Genomic DNA, 21,224 nt, shown 5'->3' on the forward strand with positions numbered 1-21,224 from the left:
GCACTCACTGATAAGTGGATATTAGCCCAAAAGCTCGGAATACCCAGGTACAATTCACAGACCACATGAAGCTCAAGAAGGAAAACCAAAGTGTGGATGCTTCAGACCTTCTTAGAAGGAGGAACAAAATGAATCAACAATTTATAAAGAATACCCCAAATCAACAGGGGGAGAGAGAGAGACCTATACAAGGTCAAGCATGAATGGAACATGGCTTCAGAAGTCCTACTCCTAGCTGAAAGACACTGGCAGTTGATGGCTGCTGAGACAGAGAAAGTCAATTTTCTTTAGTGGTTTGGCCCCTTGTAGGTTGCCGAGGGACCAGGGAATGGCTCTCCATCATCGGTTCTCAACCTGGGGGTTGAGACCTCTTTGGGAGTAGAACAACCCTTTCACAGGGATTGCATATCAGATATCCTGCATATCAGATATTTACATTATGTAGCAAAACTATAGTTATGAAGTAGCAACAAAATAATATGGTTGGGGTTTGTATATGGGGTGGGGTTAATGGGTCGTGGTGTGAGGAAAGGTGAGAAGCATAGCTGTACAGCCATGCACATATTTACAGAGCACTAACTGAACTCTGTTCAACAGGAAGAAGAGCATGGGATAAAATTGGGAGAAAGAATATAAGAAGGCCTGGGAGAAGTAAGACATGGTCAGGAAAAGCTGAATACAATCAAAATACATTGTATAAAATTCTCAACGAATACACAAATAAAAAATAAGCACACTGATGAATTCAAGACTAGTCTGGGCCACATAGCAGGAGACTGTCTAAAGAAAAAAGAGGATGAGGGAAGTGGGAGGAAAGAGGAGCTAGAAGAAGCAAAGGAAAAAGGCCAAGCAATACTGTGTAAAAAATTACAATAACAGTGTTAGCACACTCTAGCTGTCCATTTGCTTGGCAAAAGATGCAGAGACAATGAGCTTTGGGTCAAGGACAGTAACAGCCGAACTTTCACACTTCACTCCTCACACTACCTGAATATTCAGATCTGTTTACTCAGCATGGGTCCGTGCACCATCTTCACCCTGCCTTTAAAACAAGGACAACGACAATATGCCCCCACATAGTGACAGTGGTTGTTAAGCAAAAGGTCATTTTACCTTCCTTTTGCTTTTACAATGCATTTGGTAGTTTCCTATCATGAACACAGGTTTCTTCTCCAAGAGGGAGTCAAAAAGACTACAGAGCTAGCTAAGCCACATAGCAGGTATAAGTTCCTCAGACTGAGGAGTTCAGAGAGGTTTTCAATCCACTGATTCATGCAGCTCAAGAAACTGAGCAGGCAACAAATTAAAGTTTTCATTTGAAAGCACCAGACCCATGTCCAAGCCTGAAAGTGTACCAGATCTCAGTGGAGCTCTAATCTAACACGCTCTAATGGGGAAGAATTGTCTTATATTACTTAAGCAAAGGTCTGCTTTTAAAACTATTTCTATCCAAGTACATTGGTGCATACCTATAATTCTAGCTCTCAAAAGACTGAGGCAGGAGGATTGTGGGTCTGGGGCAAACCTGGACTAGAGCAAAACCCTATCGCAAAAACCAAACCAAAACAAACAGAAAAACACAGAAAATTCTAAACCACACTAGAGTTTCTTACGTGAACACCTGGGTATGTGACACTGGTTGCTTGTACTGGCTGCAGCAAGACCCATGTTCCCAGCCCAATTCAAGTTTGCACTTGAAGCTATAGCATTCCACACTGCATCACACAAACACTCAACCGACTGAGAAGCCAGGGAGAACTCATGGGTAAGATGGATCTTCCTAACAACACAAAGCGACTGGAGTGGAGGAACTCATGGCTAAGGCTGGTCTGCTTTGTGGGTAACTGCACCTTTGGAGGAACACAGATGTTTTGAAACTTGTTGGAGTTAGTAGTTACACAACCCAGTGATTACTTCAAATTTTATGTTATATACACTGTACCTCAAAAAAAGTTTTTGAGATAGATTCAAAATGTAACCCAGGCTAGCCTTCCACTCCTGAGCCTCTCTAGCTTGGCCTTCTGAATGCTGGGTTGCAACAAATTAGCACTCACTACTTTAGCCAATCTCACAAAACTTTGCATTTTTACATGGTACCAAAAAACAGATTTAGGTTAAGAGTTCACAATTCCAACTGTTCTTCCCTTTCTATACATATACACACGATGGACGTTCACTCCTTGGACTACACAAAAGCTCAGATGCTTGTTTAAATGATACTAGCTATGTCCCAGGCAAGCAAGACTCAATCCTAATACTCTACAGGATGCCCACTGAGGGTAAGCATTGGGTGTCAGGCCAGGAAATTCTAGCTTAACTCAGGAGGCCTTGGGAGCCAGGAAGGGAGGCCTAGCATGCTACTCTGGCTACAGCAGAAGGTGGGAAGGTAGGCTAAAGTCAAAAGACAGCAGCAGGAGCTGAGGTATGCAAACCCTCCCGAGTGGCAGGTGCAGGAGTAACAGTGGACTGGACAGGACAGTCCCATTTAAGCATAAGGGCAAAGACTGACACACTGAGGTAAACAGGGGCTTTGTGGTGAGTACAGTCCAGCCACTGGCCAGATGCTGGGGCAGAGGTTGTCTTAGAACGTGCAAGGCTGTAGATAAGATAACTAGCACCCAAAAAAGGATAGAAACAAATCAAATGCTAACATCGATTCTTCAGGGTGGTATAACATTTTCACTTCAAGACCTTCGGTACAGTGTTGAACTGCATTTTAAGCTTTCTAAGATTTGGTTTTGATCTGCACTATTGCTGTGACTTGTACTGTGGTTGGGGAGGTGGCTCTGCGCAGAGCTGATGCTGAGCTAAATGTGACAATGAGGTGCCACCAGATGAAGAGTCTTGTAGGGTAGGGTGGGCATCTGGGCAGACTGGCTCCATAGCACTGAGATGAGAAACACAAAACATCGTTTCAGTCCTCAGCACCTGCACGGTCCGAGGATCCAGGCACTGCCTGTATGGGATTCAGACATGCATGCAGGCAAAGCATCCATACATATAAAAACAGGTTTTTCAAAAAGGGAAATAGTTGTGGTTCCGACCCAGTTTCAGTGGGCTGTGTCTCTGCTTTGCCTGATGAGTCTGGGAGCTAGGCTGGCTTCCACAGCTAACCACTTATTAATCTATTAACTGCTTTCACAAACAGATTGTCTATTCAAAAGGGCAGAGCTCTCGTCTTCTCTTAAAAGTCCCACCTGATACCATCTCTTCATACTTCCTTGTGGGGATTAAATTTCAAAATGAGATTTAGGGGAAACAGACCACACTGAGACCACAGTAGGCAGTTCTAAGCCGGTGCTTGTAAGCCTCACTTTGTAGAGAAGATGTGAAAATTCGTGACCCAAGGGCTTCGTGTGTGCCAGACACATTAGTCATCCACCCCTCTCTACGTAAAGCTGGACACAGCCTACAGTTTCACAATGGGTCAGGGACAGTCATGTCACAAGTAGCATTAAAGGACCAGGTGAGCTACAACCCAACGTAGCTACAGGAGCTCCCAGAGGGGACCCAGCTGAGAGGAGCAGAGCCCAGGATTCAAGGCCTGTGAACTCTTGGAGTATCTATCAGCTATGGCAGCGGGCTTTGAACTTGGCCCCTAGAATGTCAGAGCGCTCCATGGGTAAACAGGGGCTTTGTGTAAGAACAGAGGCTTTAATCCCAACAAAGAATGGGAAAAAAGAGCAAGAAATCCCAGTGCTAGCTGAGGAGCTACTGGCATTTGATGGTTGCAAGGAGAGGGAGAATCAGTTTTCCTTATGACCACACAGCAGGGCAGCCAACTCCCAAGAGAAGCTGGGCAACACAGACTGGGCTCAGTGGGGAAAGAAAACAAAAAGAAACCTCAGAGTTGGGTAGGAAGGGATGAGAGGACTTGGTGGGAAAGAGGGATGAGCATGTTCAAATTATATTTGTATGAACTTTTCAAAGAATGGTAGGTAGGCAGGTAAGCAAGCAGGCAGGCAGGCAGGCAGACAGACAGATAGATATAGATAAAGGCTTTGCGTCAGCCAGCTTCGGGTAGCTAATGTATGCTAGATCTGAACTCAATCTCCGAACAGTACAGTTTTGGGGAGAAAATGAAGACTCTCTCCAGAACACAGTAAGCACTGGAATGGTTCTCAAACATTAACAGCAGCGTGTACTTCCTTCCTGGGTTAGCTCAAGCAGGTCCCCTGAGGCTGGATAAGAGTGTAGTCAATACAACAGCATGAGAGACAGTTGACTTTCAGTGCCACAATGTTTCCTGAGAATACGAGTGTTAAAGTGTGTCCTACATACACTCCAGGGAGAAAGAGAAGGCTGGAGGTACTCTTACCGGGAGAGTAAAGAAATCGGGGCGCTTGGCCTCCTCTTCATATTTGCCTTCTGTGGAGCCCCCAACCTCCACCGACTTTGATGTGTTCTTGCCGACACCCATCATCAAGGCAGGCTGAGCAGCCTACAAACTGTGGCCTGGAGTGCTTGCAGGGAAGGCGTATGCAAGGCAGGGGTCTAAGACCAGAGGCAGCTTTTAGCACTTGGAACACTGGATCCTCAGACGCAGATTACTGTCATCGCTTATCACCTGCAAAAGACAGTGCAGGAGAGTCAGAAAGACAGCCATGAGACGCGGAGTCCTTAGGCAATACAAGTTGCACCAAACAACTGGCAAGACACCAGTACTTTTCAAGAACCCACCCTCTTTACTATAGTCAGCCACCATTCCCCTGGAGAAAGAAGGGTAATGGTATGTCAAAATATTAGAATACTAGGAAGAAAAAAAAAAACCAGCTAAAGTATTCCTATGACTCCTATGATGATGTGCACTAACCCTGAGCTACTGGACAGAACATTCTCCAGTGACAAAAGCGTTCTCTACCTGCCCTGTCCGGCTGCTATCACTAGTCACCTGGCACTTAAAAAAGTGGCTAGTGCCAATGCGGAAGTGAATTTTAACTAAAATTTAAGACAATGCAGATATAGCTAATTTATCACAAATAAAAAGGTGACTTAAATAATTCTAAATTCCCTACAGATGCTATGGAAAGCAGAAGGCATTCATCATCTAATAAAAGATAAAAATAACCTACGATTACATGGCTATGCAGAATTCAAGCAAGGCAAAAGCAGCATTCTCAATTGGTTAGGATGCCACAAAACGAGAGTCAAAGCATGCATGCTCAACTAGGTAACATAAGTAAGCATCAAAAGAAAACCTGGGGCCTCCCTCCAGCACCCTAAAGTGAGGTACACAAGGCATGGGAAGAGAGCAATCACCACTACTAATCCAAGATAGATACGACAAGGGTGTAGACTCTAAGAGATGGAGTCATTAAACAAAGAAACACCCAATATCCCAAACTAAAAGAAAAACTCAAAAGCAGAAAGAAAGATCTCACAATTAAGCAGACACACTTCAAAAGAGAAAAAAATTAAAACAATTTCAAACCACGAAACATAACCTGGTCAATACAGATAATCCACCCCGGATTAACGAACATGTGAAAAACTTGTCTTCAAAGATGACAAAGCGCAAAGCATACAAAGGCTGGCACGCCAACAATAAAACATGCCCAGGTATGCCTGGCTTTGTATGAAGCAAGAGGAACACGGTGGGCGGGGGAGCACACACAGGGTTCTTAACATTAGAGCCAGCAATGTGGAATCTTCCTTCCAAGAAGGAAACGTCTAACCAAACTAAAGGGTGTGTAAAACAGAAGTAGGAAACTTTTCAAAGACTTCTCCATTTGGGTTGGGTAAGACGAGGCATATGACAGCTGAGTCCTGGGCAGTCATGAAGCAGAAAGGGAAAACAAAACCCAGCAGCCAGCACTCCACACTACATTCTTATTTTTTAATTAACTGAGTTTTAAGTCTTATGTGTACAGGTGTTCTGCCTTCCTGTATGGCTGTGCTGTGTGCACGCCTGGTGCCTGGAGGCATCGGATCCCCTGGGACCAGAGTTACAAATGTCTGTTAGCCTCCATGTAGGTGCTGGGAAAGAGGGTAGTATTGTTAACCACTGAGCCATCTCCCAGACCCCAAACTGCATTCTTGAAGATAGAGACTCCAAGACACCCATCAAACCTTCCTGAAGTGAAAAGTACTCATGGGCTGGAAAGATGGCTCAGTGGTTAAGAGCACTGACTGCTCTTCCAGAGGTCCTGAGTTCAAATCCCAGCAACCACATGGTGGCCCACAACCATCTGTAATGAGGTTAGAAGCATTCTTCTGGTGTGTCTGAAGACAGCTACAGTGTACTCATATACATAAAATAAATAAATCAAAAAATGTATTAAAAAAAGAAAAAAAGAAAAAAAGAAAAGTACTCATTTACATTCTTATTGTATCCACATCTACTTAAAATAGTAGTTCTCAACACGGCTGATTTTGCACGCCAGTGGCAATATTTGTATTTGGCCGCAAGTGGGAGAGAGCTGGTTATTTAGGAGAAGAAAGACCGTCACCCTCCAATTCACACACCACACTCTAAGGAAGGCTTTGGGGAACAGGGACAACAAATGATGTGATATGCATGGCTCACAGAGACAGCCACAAGCAACGTCAGAAACTGTGTACCAACACAAGAAAAAAAAACAGCTAAAGTACTCCTATGACTCCTATGATGTGCACCAACCCTGAGCTACCAGACAGAACATTCTCCAGTGACGAAAGCGTTCTCTACCTGCCCTGTTCGGCTGATATCACTAGGCACCTGGCACTTAAAAAGTGGGCTTCACCCACACATGAAGTTGTTTTGCATGGGAAATACCAAGGTCTGGGGGAAATGCAAAAGGGGAAGGGGAAGGGACAAACCAGGGCGGAGAGAAGTTTAGGGACTTGTTCAAATTTCTGAACACATGACCAGAGAGATGGCTGAGTGGTTAAGAGTATACACTATTCTTGGAGATCCAAGTTTTATTTTCAGCTCCCAGTTACCTGTTTCTCCAGTTAAGAGACTCCAACACCCTAGTCATTGCATTCAAGGTTACAAATGCACACTCAAGCACACGTACACATAAAGGCAGTGTACACCTTTTATCCCAGCATGAGGCAGAGGCATGACCTAGAGACCAGCCTAGTCTACATAGTCCTGAAACAGCCAGGGCTATGTAGACAGACTGTATCTCAAAAAAGCAAATAAAAATAATTATTACAAAACATATATTATCATTATAAGACTATATTTAAATTTTTTTAATTTTAAATCTATGGGTACTAGAGAGATAGCCTGGCAGTTAGGAGTACTTGCTGCTCCTGCCGAGGACCTGGGTTCAGTTCCCAGTACCCACATGTTAGCTCAGTACTGCCTGCAACTCCAATTCTAGGAAATCTCACACCTCTTCTACCCTGAAGGCTTTTACACACAAGTGGTACATATACTCTTCAATAGGTTCTGTGTGTGTGTGTGTGTGTGTGTGTGTGTGTGTGAACATAAAAAAGAAAATCTTCCAGGAACGCTAGCACTGGAGGAAGTTCACTAATTAATGAATGGTGTGGAGGCTTCTCTTTCTACTCCTTGCAAAAGGACAGAGAGTGAGCCAGGCTACTTGCTGTCTGGCCCCTGACCACTTGATGGGGGGAAGGGTGGTTGAGGGATGATGACGACAATGACTGTAACAATAGCCACTTTCTATTTGTTAAGTGGCCTTTATGGCAGGCACACCATGTATCTATTACATAAGTAACGATTACTTCTGGTCTGAACTCATCATCTTATTTGACTTGAGTGACCACTGAAACAGAGTGCTCCTGCATATACTGCAAGCATATCATTTCCAATAAGCAAAACTGAGTAAACAGCACTCACCATGGTGCACAAGTCTCTGACAACCCTAGCACATAAGAGGCTGAGGCACAGTGGGTCTTCAGCTAAAGGCCAGCCTGGACTACACAGGAAAGTTCTGTCTCAGAAAAAGAAAAAAAGACTCAAATATTTGAAAATTATAAAAAAAAAAAATGTATTCTCTTAGCTAGAAAGCCTAATACATGGCTGCAATTTTTTTTAAAGAAGGTATGTCGGGGCAGTGGTGGCACCTGCCTTTAATCCCAGCTCTCAGAAGGCAGAGGCAGGCAGATCTCTGTGAGTTCAAGGCCAGCCTGGTAAGTTCCAAGACAGCTAGAACTACACAGAGAAACCCCGTCTCAAAAACCAACCAACCAACCAACGAACAAAACAGGTATGAGCGAGCCGTGGACATATGGTATAGTGGTATATCAAGGGACAGGGCAGGTATGGATGCAATCCAAGCCATAACAGCTAACTCACTACTTATAAAAGGCAATGAAAGACCTAAGATTTTAAAAAGTCTGCATAATTACATATCAGGACTAGGGAACTCTTTTCTTGGCTTATCATTAAAGATTAAGATGACAGACTTCTTAATATAAAGCTCTTTAGATTTCTCTATAGAGACAAATAAAAACTAAGGGACAAAATGGAGTAGATATAAGATGGCATATAAATATTTTTACTTTCTAAGTCAATCTTACAAATGAAAAGAAGCCATAATTGTCTGTGTACAGTGAGCAGGACAGTGTGCTTCTAATCCTCAGTTCCCTGAATACAAAGAGCACAGTAGATGTCCTACTTAAGGCCAAATGAGATGAAGGGCCACCCCTGCCGGTGTCACCGTTCTAACACTCAAGGAAAGCATGGTGAGAGCAGACACTCATGCTTTCCCGGGGAGAGGTGAGTTGGTTGAGACGTGATTTGGTTTGGGTATCACAGAAGTTTTAAGGCCCTGCACATGCTATTTGTCTGAGAGCACACTACTTCCAGCAATGTATCCTAAGGTAATTACTAAAGACAAACAGCTAGAGTGTATAGTAAAATTATGGTCCGCTCATAAACAACGCCAATGAGCTATTTTAAAAGACTGCACAGGGGAGGGAGGGGCTAGAGAGATGACTCAGCAGTTAAGAGCACTTGCAGCTCTTTACAGAAGAACTCAGTTCATTCATTCCTTGTACCCATATGGTAGCTTCACAGCCTTTCTTATCTTAATTCCAGTTCCCAAGGATCCAGTAATGCACAAGGTGCCCAGAAATAAATTCAGGCAAAAACACTCTTACATATAAGATAAATGAAGAAAATAATTTAAACTGCACAGAAACTTTTATTCATGTGAAAAATTGTTCACACAAAAAAAGAAAAATTAAAAAAACAGTAACATACTTACTTAGACTAAGTGAGAAAACCCCACCACACAAGGGCAACTAACTCTCCTGTTTCTCCTTTGGATCAGCTGTCTAGGGCAAGCAAACCCAGAAATAAACAGGTTGACAGTTACCAGCATTGCCAGGGGAGGAAGAATTGTTATTCCACAGGTGAGGTTTCAGTCTAGGCCAGGTATGGGGACAAAGCCTTTAAACTCAGGGGCAGAGGTAAAGGCTAGCCTGGACTAAATAGAAAGCTCCAAACTAGCCAGGGCTTCAAAAACAGACATAGCGGCAATTTCTGAGCACATCTCACAAGGTAAGGGTAACTTAGTGTGGTGCTTAGATGTTTTGACTGTGGTGGGGACTTGATCCTCAGTGTGGTGATGTCATGGGAGCCAATGGGAAGGCACTAGGACTCTGGCAGTTCTGGAAACCCAGCTAAGAGAGATGCTATAAACAAGGTAGTCAAGTTCTGCAGCACACTCTTGGCTTCCAGTCTTACTGTGTGATCTCTCCTCTGACCCTGGACATGATGTCATCTGGCATGAGGTGATTACAGTCAGGCAAGCCCCTGGCCTTCCGCACATTAGTAGCATTCTTTAGACTTCTGGCCTCCAAAATTATGAGATAAATCCCCCTTTCTTTTTAAATTACTCAGCTTTGGGTATCTTATACCAAGCTTCAAGGTAAAATGCTTTCTTTGCACTGTGGATCAGTGAAATCAAGTCTGAAAAACACTGGTATAAAAGCTCTGTAGTGATACAAAAGCAGGAGCCTGTGCCTGGATGTACTGTAGTAACCAACACACTCAGGGAAACCATGTGACAAAGCTGATGCACATAGCAAGATGACAACACTAGTTACAGGAGGCATGGAAGTGCCCACTAAGAGCAGGGCAGTCTTTCCTACAAGTCTAAGTTTGCTTGGATTCTATACATACTGCTCGCCCCAGGCTTCACTGAAAAGGATCGCCTTCACAGTGGATTTGTCCTCTTTAGAAAAAGATCAGTTTATTTGTTTCGTTATTGTGTCTGAATGTTATGTCTGTACACCACGTAAGTGTTTAGTGCCCATGGAGGCAGGAAGAGGGCATTGGAACTTTTGGAACTGCAGTTTCCACTGGGTGTTGAGAATTAAACCCAGGCCCTCTAGAAGAGCAGCCAGCACACTTAACTGCTGAGGCATCTCTCCAATCCCAAAAATTTTAAGAAAAAGAAAAAAGCATCAAGAGAATCAGATGAAGCCTGGTTTCTAACGGGGAAATTCAGGTTTCATGCCAAGTTCCACTTCTGAAACTAGGTTCTGTCTTCAGAGCCCTGGCAGTAACAGTTGCTCAAGAAGCCATCCCCAAAATGCCTAGAGATGTGACAGTCACCCACAGGAGGTCAATACACTCACTTATGCTCAGCTGGGGGAAGGGTAGAACCCTCAAAATGTAAAATGTAAGCTCAGTTTGCTCGTGCAGACAAAGTCTACCAGCAATCTCCGCTGTCTGCCCCCCCCCTCTCTCTGTGTACCTGTGTGTGTCTGTCCCACCTCCCACCCCCGAATGTGTGCACACACATGTATGTGTTCATGGATTAGATTACGGGTCAGAGGTTGTCACTGAGTGACCTCCTCAATGACAATCCACCCGATTTTTTGAGACAATCTCTCACTGAGCCTGGACCTTGTCAACTCAAGCTACACTGACCTCCCGCTGAGCCCCAGGGATGCTGGGGTCACAAATGTGACTACTGTACACAGCTCTTTCCCTGGCTGGGTTCTAGGAGATCTGACTTAGACCTTCATGCTTGCAAGGCCACAAGCCCTCTGAAGTGACCTTTACACATCAGATGCTTTATGCTAATTCTGCCTGGAGTCTACCAGCAGAAATTGCCTCCCCAAACACTATTTAAATAAAACTGATAAGGCCACCTTTCGAAATCTCCTCCTCCTCTTCCTCCTCCTCCCCTCCTACTCCTCCCCTCTTCTTCCTCCTCTTTTTCCTCCTCTTCCTCTTCATCTTCCTCCTCTTCCTCCTCCTCCTCCTTGATACTCCTCCCCAGCCCCAGCTGCCACCTACACTGAGCATGGTGTATCTGATTCCCATGCTACCTCTAGATTCCAGGTTTGGACTTAAGAGGCTGCTCCTCAGAAGCATTCCTAAATTGCCTCTTCCTTCTCTACATTTCCATGGTTTGGCTCCAGTCCAGCTTCCCCAGCAAGCAGACTAGGGACACAGTGACAAGTACACAAAAGGCATTCACAGGTTTTAGGGAAACAACGTTTTTTAAAGGGCATTTCTAGTTACAGAGAAAAACAATACTTAGCTGTTGTTCTCCTGGTTTACTCCGGGAAAACTTGTGGCTGGAACATCAAAGGGGAGGAGGGGGAGAGCTAGAATTACTTTTTTTTTTTTTTTTTTTGGTTCTTTTTTTTGGAGCTGGGGACCGAACCCAGGGCCTTGCGCTTCCTAGGCAAGCGCTCTACCACTGAGCTAAATCCCCAACCTGAGAGCTAGAATTAAAACATAAATGTAGGGCTCGGAGCACCTCAGTGGCAGAGGAGCAGGCTCTCCTGTACAAGCTCTGAGCTTCCTCTCTAGCACCCAAAAACAAAACAAACAATGTTAATCACAAATCCTCATCTTCATCTTCATCATCATCACAGAAGCCATGGAAAGCTAACTGTGTATGAGTGTTCATGGGTGTGTGTGTGTGTGTGTGTGTGTGTGTGTGTGTGTGTACACGTGCGCGCGTGTACAGGTGGATGTGGAGACTCAAGGACCAAACAAGGTCTCCCATGGGCCTGGAGCTCCTGAGTAGACTAGTGAGCCCCAGGACCCAGCTGTCTCCACCTTATCAGCAGTGGTGTTTTAAATATAAAAAGGTCAGCTTTTCACACAGGTATAAGACTTAAGTCCTCATGTTTGTGCAGCAAGCACTTTTCCTTCTGAAAAAGATCCTTCTACAAGTCGGTCATGGTTTGAATATGCTTGGCCCAGGGAGTAGCACTATTGGAGGTGTGACCTTGTTGTTGGAATAGATGTGCCACTGTGGGCATGGGCTTTAAGACCCTCATCCTCGCTGCCTGGAATCGAGTCTTCCACTAGCAGCCTTCAGATGAGATGTAGAACTCAGTTCCTCCTGCACCATGCCTGCCTGGACACTGCCATGTTCCCACCTAGGTGATAATGAACTGAACCTCTGAACCTGTAAGCCAGCTCCAATTAAATGTTGTCCCTATAAGAGTTGCCTTGGTCATGGTGTCTGTTCACAGCAGTAAAACCCTAAGACAAAGAGGTAAAACGAATGTACATTCCAGATGCAAACGTTTAACTCTCCTAAAAACTCTGGTCCGTATTGCTGTCTCTATTCCAGAGTAGAGCAACTAAGGCAAGGAGGTTGGTACGTTCCTGCCAAAGAGCAAAAGTGGGCGAGGCAAAATTCGAGAACAGCAAGCACTGTGCTCCCATGCAGACCTCCTGCAGAACAAGTTTTTGCACTCTCTTCTCTAGAGGATCTGTCCTAGTTAGGGTTACTATTGCTGTGATGAGACACCATGACTAAAAGCAGGAAAGGGGTTATAGGCTTAGGCTCCCACATCACTGCTCATCATTGAAGGAAGTCAGACAGGAACTCAAACGGCAGGAACCTGGAGGCAGGAGCTGACAGAGGCCATAGAGGGAAGCTGATGCTGCTTACTGGCTAGCTCCCCGTGGCTTGCTCCCCAAGGCTTGCTCAGCCTGCTTTTGTATGTATAGAAGCCAAGTCCACCTACCTGTTCAAGGGTGGCCCCAGACACATTGGCCCAAACCCTCCCATATCAATCAGTAACAAGTAACAAGTGCCCTAGAAGCTTGCCTGCAGTCCACTCATATGGAGGCATTTTCTCAGTTGAGACTCCCCTTTCTGGTGACTCCAGCATGCATTGAACTAACAGAAAATTAGCAAGCAGAGGACCTGAGTTGCATTCCCAGCCCCTGTGTGGAGTAACTTAACTACCTGTAACTCTAGCTCCAGGATGCCTTCTTCTGGTCTCCACAGGCATTACAGTCATATACACACAATTTTAAAATAAAAATAAAATCATTTTAAAAATAAAATGAAGAAGGACAAAGCTCTGAAGACTGGTAGCTATTTTGGAACAAGCCAAGGAAAGCCCCAAGTTCCTACTTAGTGTCAAGAACTACCAACAGCTTTCTCTTTTTCCAGGTCTCCAATGCTTTGTTGCATGATGCCTCCCCTCCTTCTAATATGAAAGAAACCTGCCTGTCCTACTGTGCTCCAGCCTCTCTTTGCAGTACCATAACCCTCTAAGGAGACCACCAGTGGCTTTCCTCTTCTGCTACCCCACTGAGAGGAGCCATACCTGTTGGAGAAGCATTTCCGATACTGTCCATCTCTTTCCAGAGTTCTCTCTGAGCCAATCCTCAGTGGAATGCTCCCACCTTTTCTTTGTGTCTCACCGTCAAAGTCAAATCTCCTTCTCATAATCCCAGAGAGCCCCTCTCCACTTACTTATTCATGTCCTCGCCCACTTTTGCTGATTTTTGCCTGCTCAATTCCCCTCCATCTGCAAATCTCTGTCTCATATCCTTTTTCTGCCTACCCATCCGGACTCATTTCACCTGCAGATTTTCCCTAGATGAGGTATTTTTGCCTAAAGTGCACTGCAATTACTTTGGTGGGAATTATAATCCTTTTCCAGGTTAAAACCAACTATAAAAATGACAGATAAAGCAAGGCTTTATCTAGTCTTCTATAAATGAGCTTGTGACCATCTTGCCCTTCGCACCCACCCCCCACTACAGGAATCCCTTTTTTTTTTTTCTTTTTTTTTTTCTTTTTTTTTTTTTTTCCGGGGCTGGGGACCGAACCCAGGACCTTGTGCTTCCTAGGCAAGCGCTCTACCACTGAGCCAAATCCCCAACCCCTACAGGAATCCCTTTTAAAGTATTTTTCCCAATGGCACACAATTCTAAGCCCAAGCAAGCTTTCAAGACTGAAAACTCAAGGCCAGCCATGGTAACACTGCAAAATCTTATGATGACGGTGATGGTGATGATGGTGGTGATGATGGTGGGGATGATAATAGTAATATCCAAGTAACACAGAAACTGGAATCACTTAGTCAGACACCACAGTAATCATAATTTTCTTTGAACTCTCAAACCAAATGTTCTAAAAACCTATAATTATAGGGATTTTAAAAAATTAATGTACTCCATTATAAAGAAGATCTCTTTATAAAATGTGTTATTTGCATTTATTTTTGTTTATATACTTGCTTTTTGCCAAAGTTCTAAGGCTGTGGAAATGAAAACAGACAGGAACACACAGAGCCCTGTTAGAACCAACAGGACTTAAGACTAGGAAGGAAGCAAATGCTTCATTGCTACAGATGGCTGTCGCGTCTGCACTCACTCTCGTGTGCATGACTAGGGCACTGCCCTCTGACAGTTGCAAGTGCAAGTGTTTAGTTGCCAATTTTTTTTAAAAGATTTATTTATTTTATTATATATAATTACATTGTAGTTGTCTTCAGACACACCAGAAGAGAGCATCAGATCTTATTATAGATGGTTATGAGCCACCATGTTTGAACTCAGGACCTCTGGAAGAGAGGTCAGTGCTTTTTAACCACTGAACCATGTCTCCAGCCCTAGTTGCCAATTTTTAAATAGTCTGAGAAAGTCTGGGTATTTTCTAGTGACACATCTGGATGAGCTTGAACTATAAACTATTCATCCACCTACATTCTGTCTCTGTCTCTCTCATAGAAACACTTGTATATGCAGCGTTCTCTCTCTCTCTCTCTCTCTCTCTCTCTCTCTCTCTCTCTCACACACACACACACACACACACACACACACACACACACATACACATACACACAAACACACAGATGGGGCATATGGTCACATAAATACATACATGGTCACAAATGCACATAAGAAACAGACAGACATATTCAGACACACAGTCCGATAAGCCTCAGAACTCACTCCCCAAAGCAGAGCTCTTATACTAAGCAATGCTCATACCTTCAGTGGAATCTCAGTCTACCCACAAAATCGTCCTGGAGTCAGAGTGCAGCCCACCACACCTGGGCAGTCCGGGTGTCCTGAGGTGCAGCAGGAGCTGCTTTCAGGTGCTGAAGTAATTTCAGCTCTTATATCCCACACGAGCTGGCCAAAATTGTATAACTAACCACACCTCATCAAATGCTATTTGTGTTACACAACAGCCACCGCCTGGTCACATGCAGTTATTGCAGGCCTCTATCCGGTCTTGAGCTCAGTCTTGCAGGCTTCTTCAGAGCAATCTGGGTGTTCTATTATAGGATCCCAGCAGCTGCTGCGATTGTAGTTCTCAAACCCAAACAAAGAAGGGAAATTAAAACCTATCTTTTCAAACAGTTCAGATGAGCAAGTCTGCCCATGCTGCTGCCAGCTCAGTGAAAAGGGAGATTACTTTTACTCACTGGCAGCCCCCCTACCCCCAATCAGGAGCCCAAAGACATCAGATTGCAAAACTCAAAGAACTGCAGTGGTGTCAAGGCAGGAGCCCGTCATTAAAAAATAACCAAAGTCAACACAAATGAGCTCTCACAACAAACCACACAACTCAAGTCCCTGGGGTCTGGTAGACAGGGCCTAACTACAGTCCCAGAGGAGGAAAGGCTGCACAGGCAGCCAGCCAGACTGCCCCTCCTAGTCTTGATTCCAACAAAGGGCAAGGGGCAGGGAGCACCTCCACTTCTGGGACATTCAAGCATCTGTCCCCATCTCTCTTACAGTAGATTTCCCAGACCAGAGGGAACACTAAGCTCAGGTGAGAGGCAGGAGAGGCTCGCCAGCAGAGCTGCTCACCTGAGAAGCTCTGTTGCTGTGAAGAGACACCATGGCCATACCAATAGCAACTCTTATAAAGAAAGCATTTAATTGCAGCGAGCTTACAGTTTCAGAGGCTCAGTCCGCTATCATCACGGTGAGAAGCACAGCAGTATGCAAACAGAAATGGTGCTAGACAATTAGTTGAGAATTTTACATCCAAATCCCTACACATCAGGAAGAGAGAGACACTGGGCCTGGCTTGAGTATTTGAAATCCCAAGCCCACCCCGAGTGAAACGTTTCCCCCAACAAGGCCAAACCTACTCCAATGAGGCTACACCTCTTAATCCATGTCAATAGTGCCATTCCCTAATAACCAAGTATTCACATACATAAGCCTAAGGGGGCCATTGTTACTTAAACCACCACAAAGAATGCTTGTTGCTTACAAAGGACCCAACCTTGGCTCCCAGCACCATGAGAGCTCGATACCACTTTAAGTCCATCTCCAGGGGCATCCGACTTTCTCTTCTGGCCTCCACAGAAACTGCATTCACATGCCATATAGTCACACAGATGCCGAAACAGGATTGAAATAAATACATATTTAACAAACAAAGAGGCTGGAGAGACGGCTCAGCGACTAAAGAGCACACGGTACTCTTGCACAGAACCTGTTTCAGTTGCCAGCACCTAAGTGAGCTGGTTCACAGCCATCTCCACGTCCAGTTTCAGTGTATCTGATGCCCTCTCTTTTGATCTCTATTGGCACCTGAACTTAAATGCATAATCCTCCTCATCACATTTAATTATAAAAAAAAAAAAAACTATTTAAAGACACAAATTAACACACACACACACACACACACACACACACACACACACACACACATATACACAAATGATACTGCAGAGAAGCTGAGAGAGTAAATGAACCACAATATTCCCACAGACTAACACAAACTTCCCTCCCAGGATTTCCCACCAGCGAGACACAAACTGTGTCAAGGGAAAAGCTGGGCATCCAGAGGCGTTCCTGTCTCTACAGTGGGACTCCTTGCTGCTCACGTTTGCCTGTATTTAAAATTCTACTATGTCTCTATGTAGTAAGAGGCACATAAGTGGCTCTGTTCTTAGCAACCATGTATGGGTAAATTCAAAACAAAAAATAAGGCAAAGCAACTAAAAGACTGAATTTGGACAAATGCAGATTTAAGTCATCAGAAATGACTAGCTGGGCATGGTGGCATATGGCTTTAAATGCAGCACTCTGGAAAGGGCAGATGAATCTACAAAGCTAGCTCCAGGGCAGCCAAGGCTGCAGGGAAACCCTGGAAAGAGAGGGGGCGGGGACCAGCATGTGATAGACTAGAAAAATGGCTTTGCTAATCAAGAGCTAACTGTGAGGCTGAAGCCCAAGCTAGATCCTCAGAGTCCCTTTCAGAGGTAAGGAGACAGGCGCTGCAGTACATGGCTGTGGCCAGCACAGGAGAGGGAATGAGGAAGATCCTAGGACTTGCTGCTCAGCTAGCTGGTCTGGCCTGACTGCTGAGCTACAGGCCAGTGAGACTGATCTCCAAGGAAATAGCACTGCTGGGGATGGCACCCAAGGTCAGCCTCTGGCCTCCACGTGTGCATGGACATACATGTATGCACACAAACACACATGCATTTTTAAAAATGATAAGTACACACTTGAAAATATCTCCTTTTATTAATGTAATAATGTCTTTGTTTTTTACTAAGAATTAAGCTAGAAAACATATCAAGTGAGGTAAGGCAAATAAGGCTATCTCTCGTGTGCACACTGCTTCTACTTTTAAACATGAGTAAGTTTGTTGGTGTGTGTGTATTCAGACCAGGAAACTAAAGGGGGCCCATGAGAAAAACGGAAAGGTAAGAGACCAGCTGTGACTTGAACACTGACAGGGATCACTGGGGCTGAATGGTACAGACCAGGCTGGAGGCTGGGGGATAACACAGAGGGGCACCTGGGCTGTACTGTCTCAAGCAAAAATAAGTGTGAAGGAGACTGCCACGGGAAAGGGTTATTCTGTAAGTCAATTAAAAATGTAAATTAAAAAAATAATAGAGTCTATGTGGCTTGATTGTGACTTTGCAAACAAATGTTACATACTGACATTTCTGGCCTCTGCTCTTGTTAACCTGAGAACATGAGAAATTTAGAATTACCAGATGAACAAAACCTATGTGACTCTATTGACTAGAGGGGAGCTGATGGCTATGAGTTCTACAAGGAGAGACCATTAACTAACAGCGCCCTCTAGTGTTGTAATGATTAACTGGCACTGGTAAAGGTTTAAAAAAAAACACACACACACAAAACTTTCTAGATCTGGAGCCACACAGTTCAGTTAGTAGTAGAATGCTAGCCTAGCAATGTAGGGCCTGGAGAACCCAAGCATTGGGATAAAAAGTTAAAGAAAATTTGTTTTGGACATTTTCAACATACAGAACAGTATTAAAATACATTTATTTATATTCAATTTACTTTTGACGCTGACTCATATAGCAACTTTTGTTTTACTAACAGGTGAACTCTCTTATACAATTAATAATTCAATTAGTACCTGGGCTTTGAAGCCCAGCCAACATTTTCCAGCATATCATGAAGCTAGACACAGCCAGTTCTGGCCAATGGGATGGCTGGGGGAGAAAAGCCCCGGCTTCTTCCTGCTGACTGCAGGGACCATCTAGCTAATAGTGTGTTTAAAAAAAAGAAGGGGGGCTGGGGATTTAGCTCAGTGGTAGAGCGCTTACCTAGGAAGCGCAAAGCCCTGGGTTCGGTCCCCAGCTCAAAAAAAAAAAAAAAAAGGGGCACCCTGGGTTCGGTCCCCAGCTCCGAAAAAAAAGAAAAAATAAATAAATAAATAAAAAAGAGAAGGGCATGGGGGTAGACTGTGAAAAAAAAGTTTCTGTTTCATTATTTGGACATATTAAACCCCAAACTACTCCTCACACACACACATGCAAGACATTTTACACAAAGCCATCTGCAGGCCTCAGGTTTAATCCCAGCATGGAACACAAAAGAAGGGAGAAATATCATGGTCCCCCTGCTCCCTAAGTGCCAGGGATTCAAGCATACCAGACAAGTATTACTTGAGCCATCCCCCAACCCAATAAACATTTAATATTCAAATAAACTATAATCATTGTATTTCAAAGACGAGCAAACTAGACATTTAAAATAAATGTAGACACAAAACCTGGGTGGAGAACCAACAAAGTAACCCAAACCTGGGAGTGTGGTGGGGAGAAGGCGAAGGATTTCCTTCTGCGGGGCAAGTAGAAGGTTCCCACTAAAGACCAGATCTATGGGAGAAGAATGAGCCACTGTTCACCTCGGCTCAGACTTATTACACTGCCTCCCTTGGCATCACTTAACACTGCCCACTGCTATAATCTCAAGGCATGACTGATGTATGCCCGTGAGCACTGGAGAACTCAAACAGTAAGGGGAAACTACCTGCTTGTCCTGAGCACTGCCCTCCCCCTGTAGGCACCTACCTCAATTCTAGTAATCAAGCAGGATACAGCAAACTAAATTGTGTCCAAAACTGTAAGGGAAGAGGGGGTAACAGATGTAAGTGTACTGGGATGTATACAGAGATCTACAGTCAGCCCACATCAGGCGGTGGGGCAGGAAGTTGGGGGAGGGTGTACCTGATGACTTAATGACCTAGAACAAGAAGGTCAGGGTTGAGGTAGCAGACTAATGGAATGTTACATAAGAGGAAAGGAAATTTAATAACTTTTTAATTTAAAATATTTTTAAATAACAAAAATGAGATTTAATTAACACTTGTAAAGGTGTCACCTTATTACCCAGTTTATCGCCAGTTGAATTAAAAAAATTCACAAAAGTAAGTAAATTGGGGCTGGAGAGATTGCTTGGCCATTCAGAGCACTTGCTGCTCTTTGCAGAGTTTGGCTCCCAGCACCCACATCATGTGTCTCACACCTACTTATATCGCCAGGTAACTAACTCCAGCTCCAGGAGGATCTGACCCCTCCACGGGCACCTGCACATAAGCCATATGCACATCAGTAAAAGTAATACATGAATAACAGGACTAGCCCACTGAAGAAGCTTGTGAGTAAAAATGTAGGTTTCTGGTCAGATGACAGATAGGTGACCACCTTGCAGCCCACAGGAAAACGAGAGCCAGAGACCAGTTAAGAACAAGCATGCAAGAGGAATTTCAGAGTAAGAGTGGCCAAGGACCGGAGACTCTGCAAGCTCAGGATCCGTAAGAAGTCACAGGACAGAGCTAGCTGCAAGAGAGCTGGAGGGTCAGGCTCCCTGAAGAATACTGCGAGCTGCGAGTTGAAGGCAGGTTAGCAACTTAGTTGAGACTTCACCTCAAAGTAAAAAGGCAGGAAAGAGCTGAAGTCTAAGTTGGTAGTAAAGGGTCTTCCCAGAATGCCTTAAAAGCCTAAGTACACAAGTACATACAGCCACACATGTGTGCACCCCTACACACACATGTAGTGTGTGTGTGTGTGTGTGTGTGTGTGTGTGTGAGAGAGAGAGAGAGAGAGAGAGGAGAGAGAGAGAGAGAGAGGAGAGAGAGAGAGAGAGAGAGAGAGAGAGAGAGAGAGAGAGAGAGAGAGAGAGAGAAATGACCTAGAATTCTCCAGGGCATTCCCAAGTGGGAGAACAGCAGCTGAGCCCTGCTGCACTGATGAGCTAGCGAGCCAGCCCTCATCTGTCTTTTACATTAGCTGTCCCTTTCCTTTCTTGGAGTCGTCAAGACTCATCAGCCTAACTGAAGGCTTATTTGGCCTCTAGACTTCCCCCACTTCTCTTTCTGTGCTGAGGATTCTCAATACACTGCTGACGGGACTACAGTTATACATGAGCATTCTTAAAAAATATAAAATGTCTAAAAGTAGGTATAACATCTATAATTCAACCAACAAGTAATAAAATTACAACCTAATTGTAAAAGCTCTAGCTGAAAAGTCTATGTACAACACTGCTAGTGAGAGTACTGACTGGTGCAATGTCTCAAGTCATCCAAAATCACCAATCAAAAGCACTAACAATACATTTTGAAGAATGTATCCTAGTTTAAAATAGAATACACTTAAATTTTTCACTAAGAATGTTCACTAAAATTCTAAAGACAAGTGGGAAAACACTAATGCCTAAAAATAAAGACCTGTCCAGACTGTGGAAACATGTAGTACATACATATATTACATCATTTCAAATAAGGAAGGAGGTTAGAGAG

General features: G+C 44.2%; 1 protein-coding gene across 8 annotated transcripts in view; it reads right to left on the bottom strand.

The window, feature by feature from the left end:
• Slc23a2 (solute carrier family 23 member 2) overlaps positions 1-21,224 on the bottom strand; it is a 157,944-nt gene that overhangs the window by 43,514 nt on the left and 93,206 nt on the right. For 6 of the 8 annotated variants that reach the window (XM_087654007.1, XM_087654000.1, XM_087654002.1 and 3 more), the window contains 1 exon segment: positions 4,319-4,567. Coding sequence is in view for 4 of the 8 variants with exons in the window: in XM_087654000.1 (XP_087510126.1) it covers positions 4,319-4,423 (105 nt within the window). In the remaining 4 variants the exon portion in view is untranslated. 8 annotated transcript variants of the gene reach the window in all.

This window comes from Rattus norvegicus, chromosome 3 (assembly GCF_021556685.1).
Source record: "Rattus norvegicus strain SHRSP/BbbUtx chromosome 3, alternate assembly SHRSP_T2T, whole genome shotgun sequence".
NCBI classification, from domain to species: Eukaryota; Metazoa; Chordata; class Mammalia; order Rodentia; family Muridae; genus Rattus; species Rattus norvegicus.